A 23936-nucleotide genomic window follows, 5' to 3' on the forward strand; every position below is an offset into this window, starting at 1 on the left:
TTTTTCCAAAATACTTTTTATTCAATAAGAACATGAGATAATGAATGCTGTAAACAAAACAAAGTATAGAAGGCCTCTAATTTTAAGGAAAATGACGTACTTACTATCACACAGATTGCCAGTCTGGGGCATATGTTGCCAAGTATACCCAAAACAATATTTTTTACATGGCTTCAAAGAAAACCTATTGTTGAGCATATAATTAAATTACATTTTAGTGTTGCATTATACAAACAAGCCTAGTTTAATCTGAAATAAAATTATTGAGTATTTAAATATTAACGTGTTAATATTTGTGCCATAAAGAGTGCCAGGACATACCTTTATATCAAAAAAAAATTAACTTCTATCTGTTCAAAATGGTTCCTGGAGGCTTTTCTCTTTTTTTTTTTTTTTTTGGCATTTCTCATAAACTCTGGAATATTGATCTCAAAGTTTCCATTTTGAAAAACAATAATAAAGCATTTGTTAAAAACACCTCAAACTTACTGGGAGATGATATTAAATTGAACAATTTTAAGACTCATTTACCAAATATGAGAATTTATTTTTAAAAATTCATTGTGAATTTAAGTAATTTAAGTCATAACTCCTCTAATATTTATAAATGAAGTTTAACTTGCCATTAGCAACTCTGCATTTCATAAACCACTAAGCTCTCAATAAGTGTCTAATGATAACCTGAATTAGTGTCATATCTGCACATGTAACTTCAGTGCAGTGACTCAAGACAATTATTACCACTTAGATGAAGAAAGTCATAAGAATTCAGAGTTTAGGAAAAAAAGCTAAATTGATTAATGCACCCTACTGTAGAAAGCAAACTCAACTTTTTGATGTAGAGCTCTCATGAAAATATTGCCAATTGATCAGAATATTGCTAGACATTATGCTGATTTATTTTTTTGTTTCTGACAGTCCCTTTCACTTAACACCGGCAATTTTTTTGGCTCTACTTTTTTGAAACAGAAGAGCTTATGGTAACTTTAATTTGGAAAGAGGCTATTTGTTTTTAAAATTGGAAGAGAGAAAAACTAATGATTTAATGGTTGGAATAGATACACGGTACCCATACTGATAACTATTTCATATGGAGATTTTTCATGTTCCTGGATTGGTACAAAAACTGTACTATTTATGATTTTATGGGTTTGAGATTCACATGAAAATAGCCTTTTTAAGAAAACTAATATTAAGTAGTTTGAATTATGTAAGGTTTATAAATTATTTGATGGATTCAAACAGTATTTGCCATAAGTTATTGTTTTTCAAAGTGAAGTATTACAATCCAACAAAAACCTCATAAAAAACAATTTATTGCCTTCCACCATCTAATTTGACAGAAACATATTTTGATTTCCATTAATATGTAATTTTAAAATCTTATTTTCCCCCCAAATCTTAAATTCACTATGACATTATAAAACAATTTCTCAAAGATAGTTAAAGCTAGAAATTGTAGTCTGAAATTTAATAATTCGTTTCATAAACAAAGCACTAGTTTTTAATAATACCAAGACATGAAATCTATTTTTACATATTCTTGGAAATAAGTACAAACATTTGAAAGCCCATATTCACTAGTCTCCAACACAAGCTTTACAAAACAATATACCTACAGCATACAAGAACAGATAAAAATTAGTCTATATATATATTAACTGGTAAATGGATAGGCTGTGGTATTCATACAATGGAATATTATATAGTAATAAAAATCAATGAACTGTGACTCCACTCATTTGCATGGATGGATTTTAAGGTTTTCTTTCTTTCTTTTTTTTTATTTTAAGGTTTTCAAGCAAAATGCAAAGGCATGGAAAAATACATACAATGTGACTCCATTTACATAAAATTCAAAACAAAAAGGCAAAACTAAGCAGTGAAAAAGTATAAAAACAAGAGAATGATGAAAATTTAGGATAATGGTTACCTGTGGGGGAGAGAAGTGCATGTCATCAAAGAGGAGACAGCATAGTATATCAAAGGTGTAAGGCTCTACTCTTAAGAGCGAGATGGTGAGTATATGGGTATTTGATTACTCATCAAACTTTACATAGACTTTACACACTGGAGAAAATGAGAAGAAAATGTGACTGTATAGACAACTCTTTTTGAAGACCACTGATCTTGAGTATAAAGAAATAATAGATGGGAAGAAATGTGAATGTTTACAGAAATTTTGTTTTGCTCTTATGATTTTAAGATATGAAGAGAGAGAACCTGAATGACACAAACGTTCCATCAGAGACCGGAGGCTGAAGAAACAGCAGGGATGACTGATGAGATATGACACATGTGAAGGACAAGCACGACTCATTCAGGCAGACGGAAGTAGGAAAAGCTAGAATAATATGCACAGATTTATACAATTGATGGGAAATGGAGATGCATCAGATATGGTGGCTCATTTTTCTTGAATAAGGCAAGGTTATTAGCTTAGAGGGGAAGGATGAAGCTGGGTTTGAGAAGAAATGAAGGCATCAAGTGACAATTTGGGGCAGTGAGATTAACAACTGACCACAAACACAGGTGCTCTCTTGGACATATCACCTTACAGGTTTCTCTGGCCTCTGTCTCGAATATATTTCCCCTTCTTTTTCACCTAGAAAATCTTCCCATCCTTCAAGACCCACTTCAGGTTCTATGTCCTCTGTGAAACCTGTTCTATTCCAGGTCAATCCTTTCCTTTTGTTATAATCCTTACAGCACTTAACTGTATCACTCATTTTTTACTTACTCATAAACTATCTTCTTGCAGGAACTCTTTTGTGTTGTACGTGGCTTCATTTTTCATGTGGTCTCCCTAGCTATAGTGCTTGAGGACAGAATTCATTTTTTTTTTTTTAGCACTGTTGGTCCCCCTTTCAGAAAAATAGTGCATTCTCATATGCATGGTGAACTTTTAGCTGTTCACTCTTCTATTTTTTAAACATATCCACTTAAACAGATATTCTTAAAAACAAAAGAAAAAAATAAGAATACGTGAATAAGGGAACTTTGAATCCTCCATTATTTTCTTGTCACTGCTTCTGGTTTTCAATTTTTAGTTTTAGAACTTAACTTTGCAGAAGCCAATCCAGAGATCCAATGTTAATGCAAAATTGGTTTGATTTTTAATATTTTTTAAACGCATTGTTTCCACTCATTAAACTATTTAAAAATTTTTTCCTTACAACTTTTAATATGTTTCTTCATGGAGGTAGCTCTCTTAGAAAATGAAGCAGAATGTTATCAACAAAGACAAATTATGTTAGGAATGCCATCTTGTGGTTGGGAGTAGTCCATTACACTACAGATCCTTTCAGCAACAATCTCATATTCAGAAATAAAATATCCAGTAAATTCATAAATGTAAATCATGGTCAAAATTAGTTACTACAAAGAAAGAAAATCTAGATATGTGTGTATCAATTGTGACTTCAGTTGTCAAAAAAGACAATGTTCATTGAAAAGAGAGACAAATTATATAGCAATTGACTCCAAATAACACAGAAAAACTGTTACCTATAACTATAAATATACTTCTATTAAGACTATTCAGATACTCTGAAGTTTGGAAAATTTTTCTCATGAAATAGATAAGTAATTTTACTTCTATATCCACTACTAAATAGTTATATGGTGACTATTATGTCCTAGATTTAAATCATGTTTCATGATTTTCAAAGTACCTCATCCTAACTATAACCATCCAAAGGGGAGTCAAGGACAGAGCACTTAGCTAATTTGGATGGTGTAGGATATATGTAGTTAGTTGTAGTCCATAACGGGAGTTTGAAAAGAGGTAAAAACACTCGCCCTATTTTAAGAGTGAGTTTACTACTTCTTCCGTACAAGTTAGCCATTTGAATGATAATTACCTTTCTAGTCAATAGAAAACTAGTGATGGTTACACATGTATTACTTAACAGCCATGCTTAAATATTTAATTTCCAGGTGAATACCAGACATTTTGATCCACTTAAAAGTGGGGATAAGGTAGTGGAAACTGATATATCCCTCATGAGTGCAAAGCACAGTGCAACACAAAGGTCCATGCACTATGGTACCCTTTTGTCACTTCCAGATTATAAGGTTCCAATGGGCATGTGCAGGTACAATGTTGTTATAGAAATCACGTTATTGAAATTCGAAAAGAGAAAAGATCTACATGTAGATATATTTACAAAAAAAAATGAAAATGCTATTTTATTCCAAATCAACATCTGGAATTTATTATCATATGTTTATCGCCAGAAAGAAATATTTTATTCAAAAAAAATTTATATGAATTGACTTTGTATTAGTTTCTCCACATGACTCTTCAGGACATTCACATCAGCTGCACAGACCTGGTACTCCATCTTCTCTTGCTGTTTCGTTCTCTCTAATAAAGCTTCATGCGGTGGAGGCAGTGCGTTATATGAACTCAGTAAATAAAGCTGACTTGATGAGTTATGGTTGATTTCTTCAATCTTTAAAGCTTGCATGATAGCAGGTGCAAACTTGGAGTAATGAGCTGTAGATGAGACAATCACTGGGCAGGTTTTATCTTGCATTCTGTCTGCAACCACTTTTGCAACAGCAGTGTGTGGATCCAGAATATATCCTGAAGTATTGTAGGTGGAATGAATGGCTGCCAGACACTCTCCCTCAGAGCACCAGTCAGCCACGAAATCCTGCTGAAGTTTCTCAACTAGCATCTTCTCTATCTGGAAGTGATGTTGCTCTTCTAACTGACTAAATAATTTTGTCATTAATTCTCCATCCTTATCAGCCACCAAGTGTAAATGTCGTTCCAAATTTGAAGCTTTAAGAATATCTATTGCTGGTGAAAAGGTCTGTGTTAATTTTCTCTCCCTTAAATCGTAATGTCCTGTTTTTATAAAATCAGTCAAAACATGGTTCTGATTAGAGGCACAAATAAATTTTCGAATAGGGATTCCCATCATTTTGGCATACACGGCTGCTAAAATGTTACCAAAATTTCCAGTGGGAATACAGACATCAACTGGGCTTCCAAAAGAAATAAATCCTTGGCTAACAAGATCAAGATATGCAGAAGCATGATAAACTACTTGGGGAAGCAGTCGGCCCCAGTTTATGGAATTGGCTGAACTTAAGACTGTTCCATATTCCATAATAAGGAAGCCAGTAAAATCAGAATCTTTAAAAATTCCTTTCACAGCTGTCTGGCAAAAATCAAAATCTGACTTGACACCCACTGCCCATCCATTTTCTTTCTGACTGCCAATTATTTGTGCTTTTTGAAAATCACTTACTCCGTTCTCAGGAAAAAATGTGGCCACAGCTATTCTTTGCTTATCATTCTTATTAATACGGCTAAAGCCATTTAAGACTGCACTCCCTGTGTCTCCTGAAGTAGCTACAAGTATCATATAATTGCAACTTGGTGGAATACAGTGTGCAAAAAGATGAGGCATAAGCTGTAAAGACAAATCTTTAAATGATCCCGTTGGTCCATGAAACAACTCCAGGATGAACTGGTTGCCTGAAAGGTGCCTGACAGGGGCAATTTTTGAGCAGGCAAAGTTTTCCCCGTAAGCAGTTTCAATCATTTCTCCCAATCTGGCAGCAGGTATGTCAGCAGGATGTATACACTTTTCCAACAGTATTTGTGCTCTTTCTATGTAGGTTGCTCCTACTAGGCTTTTCCACTCCCTACAGTTTAATTTTGGAAACTCCTTCTCAGGAACGAAGAGTCCACCATCAGAAGCTAACCCCTCAATCACTGCTTCACTGAAGAATTTTGTCGAAACCTTCCGTTCACAGTCTTTAGGCCAAATGTGTCTTGTTGAAATGAATGTTTCTGAGTCCACATCTTGGTATCTTTTAACTGCTCTAAGCACTTTGTCAGCTACCTCCTCGGGGGAAGCCCCACTTTCACAAAATACACGGGTATCGTACCACTTCTTGTAATACTGTCTTCTAAACTTAAGTAAGTCTTTCAGAGATATTTCAGCATTCTGACCTACGATCCTATCTATTTTCATTAATTTTAGACGGCTTACTATATCTATTAGAGGTACATCCAGGTATACAATTATTCCATTTTTCTTCAGATGCCACATGCTAGCATCATGCATTGGATTGGACCCCGTAAGGGAAATCACACTTCCAGATGCAGAGAAGTTTAACACGGCTTTTCCTTCCTCTTCTAAAAATTGCTCATTACCAACATCCTGTAATTTTTCAGACACGCTCATATTCCAGGTTTTTTCAAGGATATCATCATCCACATCGATGACACAACAACCTAGTTTCTGACCTATTATTCTGCCTACAGTTGTTTTCCCAGCACCAGGCGGTCCCATCAGGATAATATTTTTGTCTCCAACAACAGAGTGGGTTGAGTGCCATGACTTCCTGAATTCTGCAAGTGCAAAGGTTCTTGAAAGAAACAGCTGCACATGTTTATCCGTTCTAACATGTATACTAGAAAAACATTTCTGGGCTATTTGTTTCAGATGCGGACATCGGTTAAAGTGGAGCATTCTCTTTTCACTTTTCTGCCCAAGTCAACCTAAAAACTGGCTTTAGCCCTTTTCAAAACATAAAAACAAAAAAAGACATTTGATTACTAATTTTAACAGACTTAAAATCCCAAATAGGACTGAAAATAACCACATCATAAACTATTTAGAAATCTTTCAAATGTATGGGACATTTTTTAAATTCTCACATACTACATATTATCCTTTTAAATAATCTTTCAATCTCAAGACCAAATAATCAAAACTTCAACAATTTCTAAAGCTACACTTAACTCAGAAAATGCCACATCATACTTAAAAAAAAATACTACATTAGATTAGTATGTCTTTTCCTGTAATGAAAATTGTTTCTTGGTCTATAATCCCTATAAACAAGGATTATTTGGATTGTTATTTACTTGCAATTCACAAAAGCTGAACATTATTCTTTATATTTAATTTCTAACTTTAGTTATATGAACATGCTGACAGACTATCATGCTATTCATAAATTTCTCATAAAATTCACAACCAGAAAGTAGAGTAAAATATTTGCTTACAAAATACTTAAATAACTTTCCAAACTATAGGGCAAAGGTATGACATGTTCTTTCTTATGTGCCTTTTGTATGCATACTGTAAAGAATCAATCTTAAATATTTTTCATATCGAAGTCTTTTAAAAAAAATCTAAAATGAAAGGTATGCAAATTAAGGAAAATTGATAATTAACAGCAAAGTCAAAGGCTACATATCTATAACTGTATCTGCATGAAACCGTCACTTTTGTTTCTGTCCTCTAAACATTATCAGTGGAGACACTTAACTCAAATTCCAGACTCTACAGTGATAGCAAAAAAAACCCCTCAGGAATGTTTCCAATGATGAGAGGAAATAATTATTCTGGCATCCAAAGCAGCTCTGCAATTCCCCATATTGCTAAAATCTGTGTCTTTGGAAATATACTCACCATTAAAACACAAATGCATGCCAGACAAGTCAAACTCTTTCTGAGTATATGTAAAATGCAATTTAGTAACTGCTGCAACATTCATTTAAATCGACTAAAGGAACTCCACACATATGTACTGGGGCTTTTCATACGTTCTGCAATTAAGTCATATTAAATCTTAGATGGTATGTTCAAATACTTTCTAAAAACTTTCGATCATTTACTACTCTGATTATCTCTGCTACTGTGTTCTGTAATTAAACATTTAAAGAATTTTGAAAACTAACACTGAATTTAACTTACAAGTTAAATTAGAACTGTTAAGAGAAGGAATACATTTCCTTATTTGGCTTTTCAGCATGTATGAGATGCGCTTAATTCCCACTGACTTGTAAACATATGACACCCAGGAATCAATCTTAGATGAAGATTTTGTTGATGGTGAGGCAAAGTCAATCTTTGGAAAAAACAGAGTCTATAATAGAAAAATTTTCAAGTTAATCATCACTGCAATGTTACAAATTCCCACACATAGACTGGTCTATTATTAAAATATCCACCTGAAAATTTTAAAGTAGGGAAAAATAATGAATTGGCCTTTTTCAATAGTTTCCCCAAATCTATTATTAAAATATTAAGATCCTGTGTTTTTCCAACATCTGTGTCTTATAACGGAAAATAAATTTCATTAAACAGTACTAAAGGAATTTCTTCCACCAACCAATACAAAAGGAATATAACCAAATAAGAACAAATATACAATCTCTCACAATGATACTTGAAATTTTAATTATTTAACTGGATGTTTAGTGATGAGAGAAAAATTTAAATCAGTGGACTAAAGCTATGAAATCAATGTCTGAATTACTCTTACAGGTTGTTTTATCCATCTGAATCACTACATGATTTGTATGTAATAATAGTTGCTGTAAAAAGTGCAAATACAGTGTCCGCTACACACTGGTACTCCCTGGCTATTTGAGTTTATAATAAATTCAAAACACGTATCATAGTGGCTGGCACAAAGAATATTCTCATATATAGAAATATTAATTATTGCTACTCAATGACAATGGACCAAAAACACATAAATTGAATCAGAATATCTAGACTCAAGTGTAGGTGTATGTTTTTATGGTTTGGTTAGTTGCTAAGCCTTCAGAGAAAATAGTGGTACTTAAGCATGAATCAAAAATTGTTTTGTTATGCACAGTCTAATTCTTCCCCTGCAGTAAACCAAGGATCAGAGAAGTGTATACTTGAGTCATATCAGCAATGTCTTTTATTTTTTTTTTTATTTTTATTTTTTTTAGCAATGTCTTTTATTAAACTGTATTCTAATAAAGTACTTTAACACCAGCTAGTTTTCTTGGAGGAGGAGAAACACTTTCTAAAACCACCTGACTTACCTCCTATTTAGGAGTGTGTATTCTTTTTTGGTTCTCAGTGTGTAACTTTTGGATGTCTGTATTAGCAGTAACTGTAGTATTTGTTACCTGAGTAGCTGGTTGGTTTGTATGGACATCAAATCTTTTAACAGATCTTTTCCACTTTGTGTTGGTTGCTACAATGCTTATCATCAATTCCATCAAAAGTAGATGACAACGTTAGACACAAACATTATGCATTGTTCACCTTACCTTTTGTAACCTTAGTTTTCCTTACTTTATATAAATTGTGACAATTTAATGCAATTTGGTATCAATATTATTTCACAATAAAAATATTCCTGAAAATAGCAGAAGGCAGTTGTTAAAAGGCTACAAAATGTAACAAGTATTATCATTTTTAAAGAAAAATAAAGAAGATGAATTCTAAGTAACATAATAAAATTTGTGTCTTTTTTTTTTTTTAAGATTTTATTTATTTATTCATGAGAGACACGGGCAGAGGGAGAAGCAGGCTCCATGCAGGGAAGCCTGACATGGGACTCCATCCCAGGTTTCCAGGATCACACCCTGGGCCAAAGGCGGTGCTAAACCGCTGAGCCACCTGGGCTGCCCCTAAAATTTTGTTTTATGACATTTCAGCCACAAATTAATTTTAGGGCTTCAACATCCATTGTAAGCAAACCAACAGACAAGATGGAATAATATCCATTGTAACTTTCATCTGGAAATTAAGTTTTGACTTCAGAGGTAATAAACTCAATTCTCATTATTCATGGTATTATTCTATAAAGTCAGCATGCATACTGAATTAGTGAAGAGTGAATATTCCCATTGCTTCCACACTTCCAAATTGTTCCATTCCAAACAATTTTATGTGTTTCTGTTTAAAATCATTTTATACATTTTTAATATATAATTTATACGTATATATGCAGTTGATTCATTACCACTGAACAGCCAACAGCACTCTAATTTATGCCTGAATGAAGCTTGTCTAACACACACATTTTATCTCTAAGGTACATCACAGCCTTATTACCTTAGGAACACTAGGCAACACAACAATCTAGGGGCCATTTTAAACAGCAGAATCATCAACTAGAGGCACAAAAATGAGAAAAATGTGATATTAAATAGAATGGGAGGACACTCGTTTACAGTATTTGAGCTGAAAGAGCAAGGCAGGCATCATCTTGCTTGATCTCAGCTAAGAGCATGCACACCAGGAGACTCAAATTTTTCATCACTGTGCATGTGTCCATGAATGAATGTACAAGTTCCGCATGTATTAATTTGGGCTTATAAATACATTTTAGTGAGTAGAATTCACAAATATGGAACCTGTGAAAAGGGAGGATCAACTGCATATCATTTTCCTATATGATTGAAAGCCATATTATTATGCTTTTTCTTTTATTTTTACTTTACTATGTATTTCAGTCTAGTGGTCATGAATAGGCAATTTTTCTTTGGCCAAAGGACAAAACTTTTTCAAATTAAATGTAAGTCAATCACAGGAGTCAGAAAACAAAAGCAGTATTTAAAGACCAAATCTCTTGGCCATAAAGTACTCGTGTTTTACTATGTCAATGTTCTTAAGTATTTTTTGTAGAGCCAAGTTCTTCATGAAAACATTTTAGTCATACTCTCTAATTCCTCAGAGGATGTAAAATCTACACAGCTCCATTATACATTAATATTTTTTAAATAGGTTTTCCTGTTGATCACATATAGTGGGGCTCTTTGATCCACTAACTCCATTGGTTACTTTTTAGACATAATAGACACTTGTCATTCAAATAGACAAATGAAAAGGCTGTGTCAGTGTCACAGCAGACTTTAAAACACAAAAACAGAATGTCCACATAAATAAAATAATTCAAGTACTCTCTGAGCTCAAGGCACAAAACTTCACAATTTTACTGTAGTAAGCTGATCAAAACTGAACAATGAATTCAAGAAAAAAAAGTACAGAAATCACTTTTAAAATTATTTTAAAATTCTTTCTTATGAATACTAATAAACTTACATTTTTAAACCAGAAATGCATATTAATTTTCATCAACCTATTCACAGTGATGTTTTCCTAAGGACACCACTAGATGATTGCTAATCAACTAAAATCATACCCATTATCAATTTTTATTTCCAAAATGGTCCAGAGAAATTTTTCAATTCCATTATAAAATTATCTAGTTTCCAATTCCTTTGGGAAATTATCCAAATCCTATTTAGTCAGGATGATTTAGCATTTGTCACCCATTTAAAATATCTGTTACATACTATTCCAAAATAAAATGTAAGACACAGCATTTAAAAAATTGTTTCATGAGAACTGGCTGTGGTTCAATGAACTTCTAAAAATATTTATGCCATGATTTTGCTTGTTATCCTATATTAATGCAACCTAAATTTCTCAGAAGAATGACTAAATCTGGTCCATTATCTTATGAAGATATCCTGATACTTTTTAAAAAATCCTTAAAAATTACTGCATTCTTACAGCAATAAATTGTTTTCCAATACATTAAAAAATGCAAATTTGCTACGACATAAACTAACCAGGGGAGGTATAGTTCAGCTGCTCTGGAATACTGAGCAAAATTCCTCTCAGCAAACCTTTGGTAGTCAGCTATTATTTTCCTGGAAATAGCAAGGTGGAGAGGGTGGAAAGACCACACACTCTAGTGCCATGCTGTAATCACAGGGATCTTACAATCAAAAGTAGAATTACAAGTTCATTTGCTCATCTTTGCCTCTGTCTTAGTACCAAAAGCTCATTAAGCCTTTCTTCTTGCTAATCTTTCACTGTTAGATATTCTCCTAATGGTCTTGAGTATTTAATTCAAAAGACTTTTTAATTAAGTACCCTTTTTAATTCTGTAACTTAGAATTATATTATTATAAAGAACATCTCTTATCCAGGGTTAATTTTCCTCCTAGTTGTCTCTTTTTACGTTCTTACCTAAGCTCATTTTATTCATATAAGTTAGAATTAGTCTTCAGCAAAACACTCTAACTTGTATGTTAAACCATTTATAGCAGGGGTCTGCACAAACTATAACTCACAGGCCAAATCTGTGCAAAACTGTAACTATCCTTTTTAAAAATAAAGTTTCATGGGAACACAACTTATTTATTCATTAATCTGTTTAGTATGGTCTTTGGCTGCTCTTGAGCTACAACAGTGGAGTTGAACAGTTTTGATCAAAACCATTTGGCCTGTAGAGGCCTAGAATATTAATTATCTAGCCCTTTACAGATAAAGTTCATGACCTCTGTCAGTGGACAAATGCCGATTCCCTGTAGGCATATTGGACACAGACATTTCCTTGAACAGTACTGCCATTTTGAGGCAACTATAAAAATTAGAAATATATTCTTTGTAAATATGCTTTCAAAAGGCAAGCAGAGGGATCCCTGGGTGGCGCAGTGGTTTGGTGCCTGCCTTTGGCCCAGGGCGCGATCCTGGAGACCCGGGATCGAATCCCACGTCGGGCTCCCGGTGCATGGAGCCTGCTTCTCCCTCTGCCTGTGTCTCTGCCTCTCTCTCTGTGTGTGTGACTATCATAAATAAATAAAAATTAAAAAAAAATAAAATGTTTAAAAAAAAAGGCAAGCAGAATTATAGAGAAAGTATCTAGAAAGGAAAAAAGTTCCTTTCTAAATGCTTTAACAACTTCACCATGACTGTAAACTACCTATACTAATAGTGAGGAGATCATGAACTGGTATTTTTAAAACCACAATAAATATACTGATTATCAGTGAAACTACTGTATTCCATAACACCAGAAAGTCAAGACTAGCTAAGGTTGGTTGACACTTACTAATTGGAGAAATCATGCTTTGCCCTAATCATTTTTTGTGAAATGATTCATATGAAACGTCCCAGAGTGCTGCTTCTTCATTAGAAAGTTTATAAGCTTTGGCCAATGACCATCCGCTTGGTTAATGGTATCATCATTTTAAGTCTTAGTTCAAATCTTAGCATGAATAAAGAGAGTTTTTCTCTATACATGCTAAGCAAAGCAAACAAAATAACCTCCAAACCGAAATAATAAAATATTCAGAGGGGAAAGGAAAACAACAAAGTGGTATATACATAAAAAAAAGTTCTGAAAAACAGAAAATCCGATGTGAAGAGCAGGAGCATCATCACCAAAGCGCCACTTGTCTGAAATAAGATGCTAAATGTCTGGGATAAAAATAAAAATCTGATCAACTGGATAAGAAAAAACCTAAATTTATTCTTATCTGATGAAATTCAGTAGGAGTCCCAAATGATAAGGACCCACCCATTCTGCACAGCCTTTTCAGTAGGAACTAATGGTTAATGAAGCCATCGTGCTGTTTTTCTCTCTCTACCGAGTACCCTGGCAGTGAAATGACCAAAACTGGTGGTGTCTTATCTTTGACCATCTTTATTCCCTGCGGACAGTGGCCTTTGTCAGGTTCATTCAGACCAACTATCTTTCCAAAATATTGCCAAAATGTCTTTTAGAGACTCAGGATGGCAAAGGCTTCTGTACGAATTTCTTTCAGCATAAAGAGGTTTCTGGAAGAGCAGACGGTTAAAACGGAACACCGCTCCCGAGAAGACAATTAAAAAAAACAAGGGGGGGGGGAACACCATAAAAATGGGTAAAAATTCAAGGGCCCATTTAAGAGGCTCCTCCTGGTTTAGGCTGCTTTTGCACAAATTACCGAGTGCACACGTCTGTGGATAAAGACCTAAGAGGAGGGGCCCGACCAGCAGGTACCTGGGGCCGAGGGCAGCGAACCGGAGAAAGGGAGGCCGAGCGAAGCCCGCGGTGCGACAGGTGCACGGGGAGGCGGGGGCGCGCGGGGGCGCGCGGGGGCGCGACTCCCACAGGTGGCGAGCAGGGCCGCGCAGCGAGCTCCCCGCAAGCCCGGCAGAAGCGGCGGGGAAGACGAGCGCACAGGCGGGATGACAACGAAGTAGCGGGGAGGGGAACAAGGAACGCAGTGGGGAAGGCATGCAAATGGGACGGACCGGTGTCTACTGGTTCCATTTCTTTCTCCTCAAATCACTCACCAAGAAAATCTCACTGAGAAGACGGGGCAAAGGAAAGAAACTGGGGAGGAGCGTCCAGGAGCCGCCACCGCCGCCTCGGGACGGGGTCCCGCACCTCTGGGGCTCTCACACCCGCTCGCCCACAGCCCAGGCCCAGGGCCTCCGCCAGGCCGGACCCGCCCCCAGCCCCGCGCGGCGGCCTCTGCGCCTGCGCCGGTGAGGGCCTGCGCGCCCGCGCGCCACACCCACGCCCCGAGCGCCCGCACCCTGGGCACGTGACTCTCGGGCCGCGCTCCACCTACCGGAATCCTCCCTGCTCCTCAGGCTCCTCCCCCCGGCCCCGGGACGGCTCTCCGCGGAGGCCTCGGCGGCTGGCCCCGCCCACTCAGGGATCGGCGCCTGCGCACAAGAGACTCATTGTGTGACGCCTGCGAACCCGCTGCGCGCCCTACTCTCTAGTGGGTCTGTCTTTCTGTCCAAGTCCGCCGAGACAGCGACGAGCAATGTCTTTAAGGGGTCGCCATTCCGCTCCTTATTCCCAAAGGCACACATAAACGGTGATTTCCTTATTGAACTCAAGCAGAAAAATTGCAGAGGGAAGAGAGGAAACCTCGTGCGCGGTGCTGCCTTCCACTTCCCCGTAGCCTAGCAACCGTTTCCAAGGCAACCACGCCGTCCACTAACGCTAAGCAACCCCAAAGAGAATTAGAAGGGTTATTTTATTTTCTTCCCAAGAGAGGACTGCTGAGAAGAGGTCAAAGGGAAACTAGGTAAAAGAGAGAAACTTTAGTTCCGTGAGAAGACACGAGTAGGAAAAGGAAAGGGGAACAGTGAAGAAAGAGACACAGATATTGGGATAGTGAGGAAAAAAGTTGAGTATTTTTAAGGAGTCGTTTTGGTGGCCATGGATACAACTTGCTTTTCTGAGAGCATTTATAACCTCATACCCAGTGACTGGAAGGAGCCTCCCCACCGTCCTAGGTATGTGGGTAAGCAAAGATTATCACTTGAAACTAGAATACGGAATAATTATGCCATTTCAGGATTAACTAAGCATCATATAACGTTGAAAAATATGTATTTTTTTGTCTCAGTGAAGTAGACTTGAATGTCAGCTTCTTAAAGAAGAGATTGCAAAATCTAGGTATTTATCATCTCCCAATTCACAGAGAGGACCGCCCAGTGCTGTGAGAGGGCCATTTTATTATGTTAGCTGCCTGTTAATACAGTATGTAATTGTTTTCTAATGTATCTAATTGTTCATACATGATGTGGCATACAAAATAGCGTGAAATCTCTTGTGGCTGTTGAAAAGGGAAAATCACAGTTTTATTATTCTGTGTTAGGATACTTGTTATGTGATTTCAGGAGTTCATTGTTTTATTTCTGATTACACTACCGCTCCCTCCCCAAAGGGATAGTAGTTATTTATTTCGGAGATGATAGTCAAATGTAAATTTGTGTTTCTGAGGCTCAGTTGTAGGTGAAACAAAATAGATTAGCTTCTAAAGTCTTTTTCAAATCTGATAGTGGGATAGAAGGAAGAGGAGATGGGTGGAGACCCCAAAATACGTAATTGAGTTTAAAATTTTGTGTAGGTGTTAGGACCCCATAAACTCCCCTCATTTCAAAAAGCTAACCCTACTGAAAAAAACCAAAAATCTAACCCCCAAGTAAATATCTCAGTCACTCACTTGTGTAGGGGCTTAGAATTTATGTAATCCATGGGGAGAATGGAAGATAACCAGTGCAGAAAATCTTATTCCTCCTAGTACTTGAAATATGTGCTGTTTTTTTTTTTTAAACCTTTCTTCTTCTGCTGATGCAAGTCAAAACCACACTGAAAGAGTACCAGGCTAGGGATCCCTGGGTGGCGCAGCGGTTTGGCGCCTGCCTTTGGCCCAGGGCGCAATCCTGGAGACCTGGGATCGAGTCCCACATCGGGCTCCTGGTGCATGGAGCCTGCTTCTCCCTCTGCCTGTGTCTCTGTGCCTCTCTCACTGTGACTATCATAAATAAATAAATAAATAAATTTTAAAAAGAGTACCAGGCTAAAAAGTAGGCTCTGAAACTAATTGGTTTGGGAATCATGAATAAATTTTCATTTGTTTTCTGATGTGTAAAACAAACTAAATGACTCAGCTAATCTTTTAGATTCCTTTCAGATCTAATGGTCAATTATTTTTACTAGTAATTACTTGGGGTACATAACATCAACAAGTGGGAAAATCCTTCCATTTTAAGCCCAAGTGTCTAATTTTAACAAGAGCAGTACCTATATTATTTTCCACTAGCTTCTCAAAATCTAGTTGAGAATGGAAAGAGGAATGTAAAGTAAGATGTGATGGAATTGCAGAATTTATGAGTATTCTAATTAACTCTTGCTGAATGAATTTATGGTCAGAAATTCCTGTAACCTTTCTGTAACCACTGGTAGATTGTATTTTTTATTGAGTACTGAATTTGAATGGTAAGATATTTTATTAGATAGACGTTTTGTTACTGGTAAATTAAAAAGATGCACCTTTATGGCACCTAAGTATTTTTTCAAGAAATTTTATAGGAACAATCTTTATTAATTTGGCAAGCAATAACTGAGCCCCTAATATGTGTATAACATTGCCCTTGGGGAATGTTCTTGGGGAACTTTGGAAGTTACAGCACAAACTCCTTGATTGATTCTGAAGGAATAAGTAGAGAAAAGGACCTCGTGGTGAAGGGGAGAGAAGGTCCAAATGTAGTGCCAAAGAACTCTCTCTGTTAGGGTGAGAAGACAACAATCTACATTGTCTGCAACAACCCTGAGGGGGTTTTATTTTGACAAGATGTCATGCAAGCAACTAGTAATACATAAAAACAGAGTGTATTAACACATTTAACAAATTCCTCTCACCACACTAACTTGCTCTGACCCAATCCCTTTACTAATAGTGAGAATTAATCATAAGAAAGAAATGTATTAACCTCCAAGGCTTATTTGCATTACTGAGTTATAAATTCAGCTTCAAGAAAACTCACTGCAGTTCTGTGCAAGACCAGCAAGATGACCGTCCAACTTTCACAAAGAGGTCTATTCCTCAACAACTGACTGCATTGTGAAATTCCCATACTTCAGAAGTTCCAGTCTCCTTGGGACACTACAATATAAACTTTAACATGTTGACTAACAATAAAACCATTTATTATTGGAAGTCCTACTGAGAGATGCAAGTAACTAAATGAGAACATAGAAAATGGATATATGGAACCAAAGTGGGGTGAAGGGCATCCTCTTGCAGTTGAACTTAATGATCTGGGACTCAAGATATGACAGTGTTAAAGTCAGTGAGAAGCCATGAATCCGTTTTCAAAATTTCAGTTGCTCATGATGCATGAGGTGGTTTCCGAGATGTCACCAAATATGTCACCCTTCCATAGATGGCTCCGGTTACTTAACATCACCAATCATTCTGTCTTTTCCTTTTGTTTAAGGTAATATTCCAGGTATGTACTGAATAGGCCATGGGACCATTATACCTTTCATTACAGCGCAGTACTTTTATTAATGCACTTATTAGCATTTTGACATTCATATTTTCCCATTGCCTCACATTGAAATTCCCTCATAAATTATGGCTAAGGTCATCTGTCCCATCGTATAATTAATGTAACTGATTGTTTTTGATCTAAATTCATTGTTATCTATGGAGATAGTTTTGAACTTTGAATCTTTCATATACTCTCTCAAACATCCCTCCCAGCTTTGTGACATTTGCAAATCTAATGTCTTTTATATCTCCATCTGTCATTAAGTAGGACAAATACTTTGCACTTTAGTAGGCTACTAGACACCTTTTTCTAGGCTGACAGCAATACTGTTTTTAAGAGTTCAGTCAGTCATCCATATGAATCCATTAATCAATTCATAGTTATCTACCTTATAAGTAAGGATAAGAGGCTTTGCTAACATAAAGTTGTGCATTAGTATGTCTAAGGTAGTTGCCTGATTCATGAGTCAAATAATCTGTAAAAAATATGATGTTCATTTCAATGACCTGAAACCCCAAATGGCTCATTTAATCATTACTTCTCTACAAGCTTTCAGATGATTTCCAAAATTGACATCAGGCTCACCCTTGTGGAATTTCTGGATGCATGCTTTTTAAAAATGGGAATATTTACAGTCTAACTACCCATTAGTTGGCTGGGTTTTTTTAAGGCTTTCCGGCTTTCATTGGTGTTATCTATGGCATGTAGTCAGAATTTCATTTTCAGAGGTTCTCATCCTTCTTGGACTACCTTTTATTTTATTCAATTTCCATTCTGTTAAATCTATATCTTCTGAGGCTTTGTAACATCTCTTTGTTTAAAGTCCAATTATGTATCTAACTTTGCTAAGCAATCTTGACTATTATGAAATCTTAGACGACAGGGTCATTTTCTCCTGAGGGTCTTACCTACTTTGCTGATATTTTGTAGCTAATAATTAAGTTGGGGAAAGCAGTAGTCCCTTAAAATTAATTTATATTCAAAGAATGTAAAAAATATTCTAAAGTTTTTGTTTTCAGTATGTTTTCAATTTTATGTTAAAATTCCCATTGTTCCAATATATGGTCTTGGAGTTTTATAACAGTGTTAGAAATTGCTATTCAGATTTTAATTTGGCTGTCTAGTCTCAGCAGACTTTCATAATAATAACACTTCTCTTCATCTCTTGTAAAGAAAAGAAAGTAAATTTTACAACTACTAATATGGGAAGAGATCATCATATTAAGTTTTTAAAATCAAGTTATATTTCATACAGAAATAAAAATATAGAAAATGTATTTGGATAATGGATTGAGGAGATAGAGGAAAACTATATCTTTATTCATTTTTTAAAATTGAGTTGTGATTGGCATATACTGCTATACTAGTTTCATATTTTCTTATTTTTATAATTTGGAAAAGTAAAAAATTATTCCTATAGAATAAAATGTATTGTTTTGTATAACAAATGGGTAAGCTTTCAGCTCACAAAATAATGTATTGAATCACAAGGTTTTGAAAATTAAAAAGAAGTAAGCATATACACACTTTTTTCTTAGCACAGGGAAAGTTATTTTATTAATCAAGGGATATTTACCAGGTCCAACTTGCATATGAAATTTAAGGCACAAGGTTGGATTGAACATTATTTTTGAAAGTATCTAATAAACTCAGTTTAGACCATAATTAATCCCTAGACATTGAGTTCAAGATTAAGGAAAGGCCCCTAAAAGCAAGAAACAATTCAATGTTTCTTCAAACAAATTTATCCGTATAAGAAGAGGATACAAGCTGTTAAAAGTGATGTAGCTAAACTTCTTCCAATCAAGGATGGAATTTACCCTCTCACCTTAAACAACTAAAAAACCAGGGGAAAAAAGTGTAAAACAATAGTTTTCATAAAATGGACAAGAGACAGCACACACCAGTCATTTCTGGGAGAAAGAAACAAGCTTTAGGATTGCCCCAACACTCTTCCTAGAAAGTTTCTAGACCAAAATCCAGGGAAGAGGAATTTAAAGAAAACCCATTAGTTCTCTGAGTTAAAGGAGACAGAATTCAGAGTCTGGAGAGGTTAAGGCATGTAGAATTCACAACACAGAGACATAGTACCAGAGAGAAGAGAATTGGAGAGAGAGACAATGAGAGTGTATGCTATGGAAATATGCAAGAGGATTTTTTTGAAGTTGTTGGTTGACAGTACATGTATATGATGAAACTACTGAGGCCAGAGAAATAACCAACAGAAGGCAGTAGATCCAGATAAAATTCAAATTTCCACCAGCCGGAGTGGAAACACCTCTTAAGACACAGGGCATTGAGCAGTGCACTCAAAAGTATATTGCCTCAGTAATGGGGCCAAATTAGAACTAGACTCAAAGTTCTTCTGGATCCAGAAATATAATGCATAACCAATAGAAAAATCAGTCAATACAAACAGACAAAGAAATGACATCAATGAGAGATTTGATAGACCAGAGCATTAAAACTATTTTAAATATTCTTCATGTATTCAAAAAATGTAAAGGAAAAAATGAGCAAGATACAAAGAGAAATGGAAAGGTTAAAAAAAGATTTAAAAAAGAAAGACCAAAATCTAACTTCTGGACATAAAGGATATCACTGGCTGGGATTAACAGTAGCTAAAACACTGAAGAAAATATTGTTGAATTTGAAGACATGGTAATAAAACAATACAAAATTAAAGAAAAAAATTGAAAAGGAAAATAGTCAATCAGTGCATTGTAGACAACATCAAGCAGCCTAACATAACTATAATTAGAATTGCAGAAGGAGAGGAGAGAGATGGGTAAACAGGAAAAGTATTTGAATAACAGCCAAAATTTTGACAAATTTAATGAAGCTTCCAAATACAAGAACAATGAGTTCCAAGCAGAAAGAAGAAAAAGAAGGAGGAGGAAGAGAAGAAAACCACACCAAGGGACGTTACAATCAAATTTCTTAAAACCAGTAATAATAATAAAAAAAAAACTTAAGAGCAGCCAAAGGAAAAAGAAACATCACATACAGAAGAAGAAAGAGCAAATATCTCAAAGAATGGAAAAACACTGTTGCCATAGAGCAAAGGAGTGCTGAAGTGATTTTATTAATAGGAGATAGAGTAGATTTTAGAGTACAGAGTTTTATTTTTTTATTTTTATCTTTTTAAGATTTTATTCATGAGAGACACAGAGAGAGGGAGAGAGAGAGAGAGGCAGAGACACAGGAGGCAGGGGCAGAAGGAGAAGCAGGCTCTATACAGGGAGCCTGAGGCAGGACTCGATCCCAGGTCTCCAGGATCACACCCTAGGCTGAAGGAAGATGCTTAACTTTTGAGCCACCCAGGTGTCTCTATACAGAGTTTTAAAAGGGATAAAGAGCATTACTTTATAATGATGAAGTGGTCAGTTCAAGAATATATGAAAATTTGGGGTGCCTGGATGGCTCATTCGATTAAGTATCTACATTAGGCTCAGATCATGATCCCCAGGGTCCTGAGATCAAGCCCCACATCGGCCTCCTTGCTCAGTGGGGAGCCTGCTTCTCCTTCTCCCTCTGCTCCCCCTGCTTGTGCTCTCTCTCTGTTAAATAAATAAAATTTTAGAAAAATATATTTTATTTAAATTCAATTTGCCAACATTAAATACATTAAAATCTTTAAAAAGAAGATATGATAATTTTAAATGCTATGAACCTTCAAACATAGCTTCAAAATATGTGAAACAACACTTGATAGAACTAAAAGAAGAAATGAACAAATCCACAATTGTAGACAGAGATTTCATCATCTTTCCATAATTAATAGAACATTTGAAAACACTACCAGTTTTACCTAATCAATATTTGTAGAATATGCCAGCCAGGAACAGCCAAGTACACTTTCTTGAGTGTTTAGAGAGCATTTACCAAGATAGTCCATACTTTGTGCCATTGTCACAAGTGTCAGAAAGTTTAAGAGAATTGAAATTGTACAAAATATATTCTCTAACCATAGTAGAAATTAGTTAGAAACCAGAAAGACACCTGGAAAATCCCCAAATATTTGGGAACCAAACAAAACACATGTGAAGAAGCTCTTTAATCGAAGAAGAGATCAAAAAAGAATTAAAAAGGTATTTTGAGCTGAATGAAAGATTTGTGGGATGCAGCTATAAAAGCAGCTCTTAGAGGGAATTCTACATTTTTAAATACTTCTGTTAGAAAACTGTTTGGTTTAAAGTCAAATGCCTAAACCTGCACCTTAAGAAACTAAAACAAAAAGGGCAAAGTAAGCCAGAATAAGGAGAAATAATAAAGTGTGGAAATCATTGAAATGGAAAACATGTGAACATTAGAGAAACACAATGACAAGATCAATTAAGTAAACACCTAGCTAAACTGATCAGCAGAGAGAGAAAGAGGACACAAGTCACCAATATTAGGAGTGGGAGAAGTGACATCACTCTTGATGCTACACATGTTAACAAAGAAATACTATAATCTTTACCCTGGCACCTCTTTCTGAGGGCAAAGCTTCCATCAAGGGTGTTTGATAGGGGCTCAGATAATTACACTTTACATCTGTCTCTGAATGGATATAGGCTTATATGTATTTAAAATGTATGCATTTCTTTTTTTTTAAGCTTTTATTTTATTAGTGAGACACACACACACACACACACACACACACACAGAGGGAGAGAGGCAGAGACACAGGCAGAGGGAGAAGCAGGCTCCATGCAGGGAGCCCGACTCGGGATTCGATCCTGGGTCTCCAGAATCAGGCCCTGGGCTGAAGGCAGCACTAAACCGCTGAGCCACCCGGGCTGCCCAAAATGTATGCATTTCTTAACTTGAAATCACTTTTACTGGAAATACAAATGCTACAACTTTTTTTAAATTGTAGGTACATATCTATTTTTAAGACGTCTATAAAAGACAACATGCAAAAACATAAAATGGCAATGAAGTCTATGGGACCACCAAAAGTTGAAGTACCTTCTCCAAAGGATTTCCTGAAGAAACATTCAAAGGAAAAAACTCTACCACCCAGTAGGTTTTAACATTTTTTTTAAATATTAAAAGTACTAACAGATCATTTAACTAGAATTATCTTACTGCCAATGAATGTTAAATATTCACAAGTGATGTTTTCCTCATGTTTAAGAGAATCTGAAATTCTAGGAGAAAGTAGAAGTAGAGAATGCAGTGGCAAAAGAAAGTGGAGAATGCTAAGTTGTCTCCCAAATAGGCTTTCCCTGTGATGGTGCAAGCATCTGAACTACCATCTTGGACTATCCAATAAAGCCCCACCTCCAGTACCACATGCTTCACCATCTTTGTCCATAGCCATGCAGTTTCAGTAAAAAACACAATGATAAGAAGTGTCCTAAGCCCCAGTAAGAAGAGTACCTGGCATCTAAATTCTGTCTGGTCTTTTCTGCAAGAGATAAGAATCACAACTATTAAAACTGGTTGAAGCAACTATCCGGCATGGGCTTTAAGCCTCCCAGATCTCTAAGACCATTAGGACAGTAAATGAGTCAGGTGTAATGGAGGGACCTTCGTGAATGAGTGGGAGACAAAGCCAGCTTCTTCGGCATACTGTGTGTGGTCACAGTATGCTTAAAAGCTTGGTTTAATGCACTGCTTTTGCCACCTTGAAATTCTTAATTTTTGATCAAAGAGCTCCATGTTGTCATGGAGGCCTTGCAAATCATGTAATCAATCACAGTCATAGAGTATATAGATATTAGGAAGAAAGTTATCTGGAAAATGGGCAGGTATGTATGCATGGAAACAGATTCTTCCTATCCCTGATGTGTCTTTCCTGATGTTTTAGGACAATAGAGAGAGGAAAATTAGTCTTGCTCTTTTGAAAAGTTAGCTTTTTTATGTTACCTGGCATCAGGGAAATAATGCAACATCTCAAATCCAGCTAGGGTATACCTTTTGACAAAGGTGAAAGTACCAAATTGAACACCAATAAAAAATAAATTTATTATTAAAAACAAACAAACAAACAAACAAAGGTGAAAGTACTTCTCCCCGTGGCCGTATTTTATATCCTACAATCCTCTCTCATACCCATAATGCCATGACAAAGGCTGAGGATATTATCAGGAAAGATGGAAAAAGCAAATCTAAAACTATGACATTCATGCATAAATTCATGTCTTTCAAAAGTCTCTTTTGGATCTTTCTCAAGGGGAGTTTTGGTATTTTGTGACCACCAATCACTTGAGAACACTGGAAAATCTTAAAATGGAATTAGTCTGTTTTAATGATATTATTTAACTTCTCATGTATCTTCTCTAGAGTTACGCAAGTTATATAACTACCAAGCTAAATAAATAAATCCTAAATATCAAATAAGGGAAGAAGTCTATCTCCCCCGTTATAACAAGACAAAACAAACACATAATTATATTGACCTATGAATAATCAAGAAGGTTGGGGTCTTGTGAGAGTTCAATCCAATGAGTTAAAGGTAATATAGACCAAGGCTGCTTCCTGGCTCTTTTTGCATGTTCTGTCATTTTGAATACAATAGTTTTGAAGACAATAATTTGCTAGACACACTGAACAATACCT

At 35.9% G+C, this 23936-nt stretch overlaps 2 protein-coding genes across 8 annotated transcripts in view; one reads left to right on the top strand and one right to left on the bottom strand.

The window, feature by feature from the left end:
* THNSL1 (threonine synthase like 1) lies at positions 1 to 14302 on the bottom strand. Of its 4 annotated transcripts, none has more exons than XM_077896760.1 (3): positions 14159 to 14302; positions 7731 to 7902; positions 1 to 6545 (listed from the first exon to the last, which is right to left on the bottom strand). In XM_077896760.1, the coding sequence occupies exon 3, from the start codon at positions 6495 to 6497 to the stop codon at positions 4266 to 4268; it is 2232 nt and encodes a 743-aa protein (XP_077752886.1). In that variant the 5' UTR covers positions 6498 to 6545; positions 7731 to 7902; positions 14159 to 14302; the 3' UTR covers positions 1 to 4265. The 4 variants fall into 4 exon arrangements, with proteins under 4 accessions (XP_077752886.1, XP_077752885.1, XP_077752887.1 ...); XM_077896759.1 differs by lacking the exon at positions 14159 to 14302 and adding an exon at positions 13878 to 14061; XM_077896761.1 differs by lacking the exon at positions 14159 to 14302 and adding an exon at positions 13582 to 13602.
* ENKUR (enkurin, TRPC channel interacting protein) overlaps positions 14272 to 23936 on the top strand; it is a 25115-nt gene continuing 15450 nt past the window's right edge. The window contains exons 1-2 of one of the 4 annotated variants that reach the window (XM_077896765.1): positions 14272 to 14845; positions 22249 to 22394. In XM_077896765.1, coding sequence (XP_077752891.1) covers positions 22286 to 22394 — 109 coding nt within the window. In that variant the 5' untranslated portion in view covers positions 14272 to 14845; positions 22249 to 22285. The remainder of the gene's footprint in view (positions 14846 to 22248; positions 22395 to 23936) is intronic. The other 3 variants (XM_077896766.1, XM_077896764.1, XM_077896767.1) reach the window with 3 other exon arrangements.

The sequence above is a fragment of the Canis aureus genome, chromosome 5 (assembly GCF_053574225.1).
Source record: "Canis aureus isolate CA01 chromosome 5, VMU_Caureus_v.1.0, whole genome shotgun sequence".
NCBI lineage: Eukaryota > Metazoa > Chordata > Mammalia > Carnivora > Canidae > Canis > Canis aureus.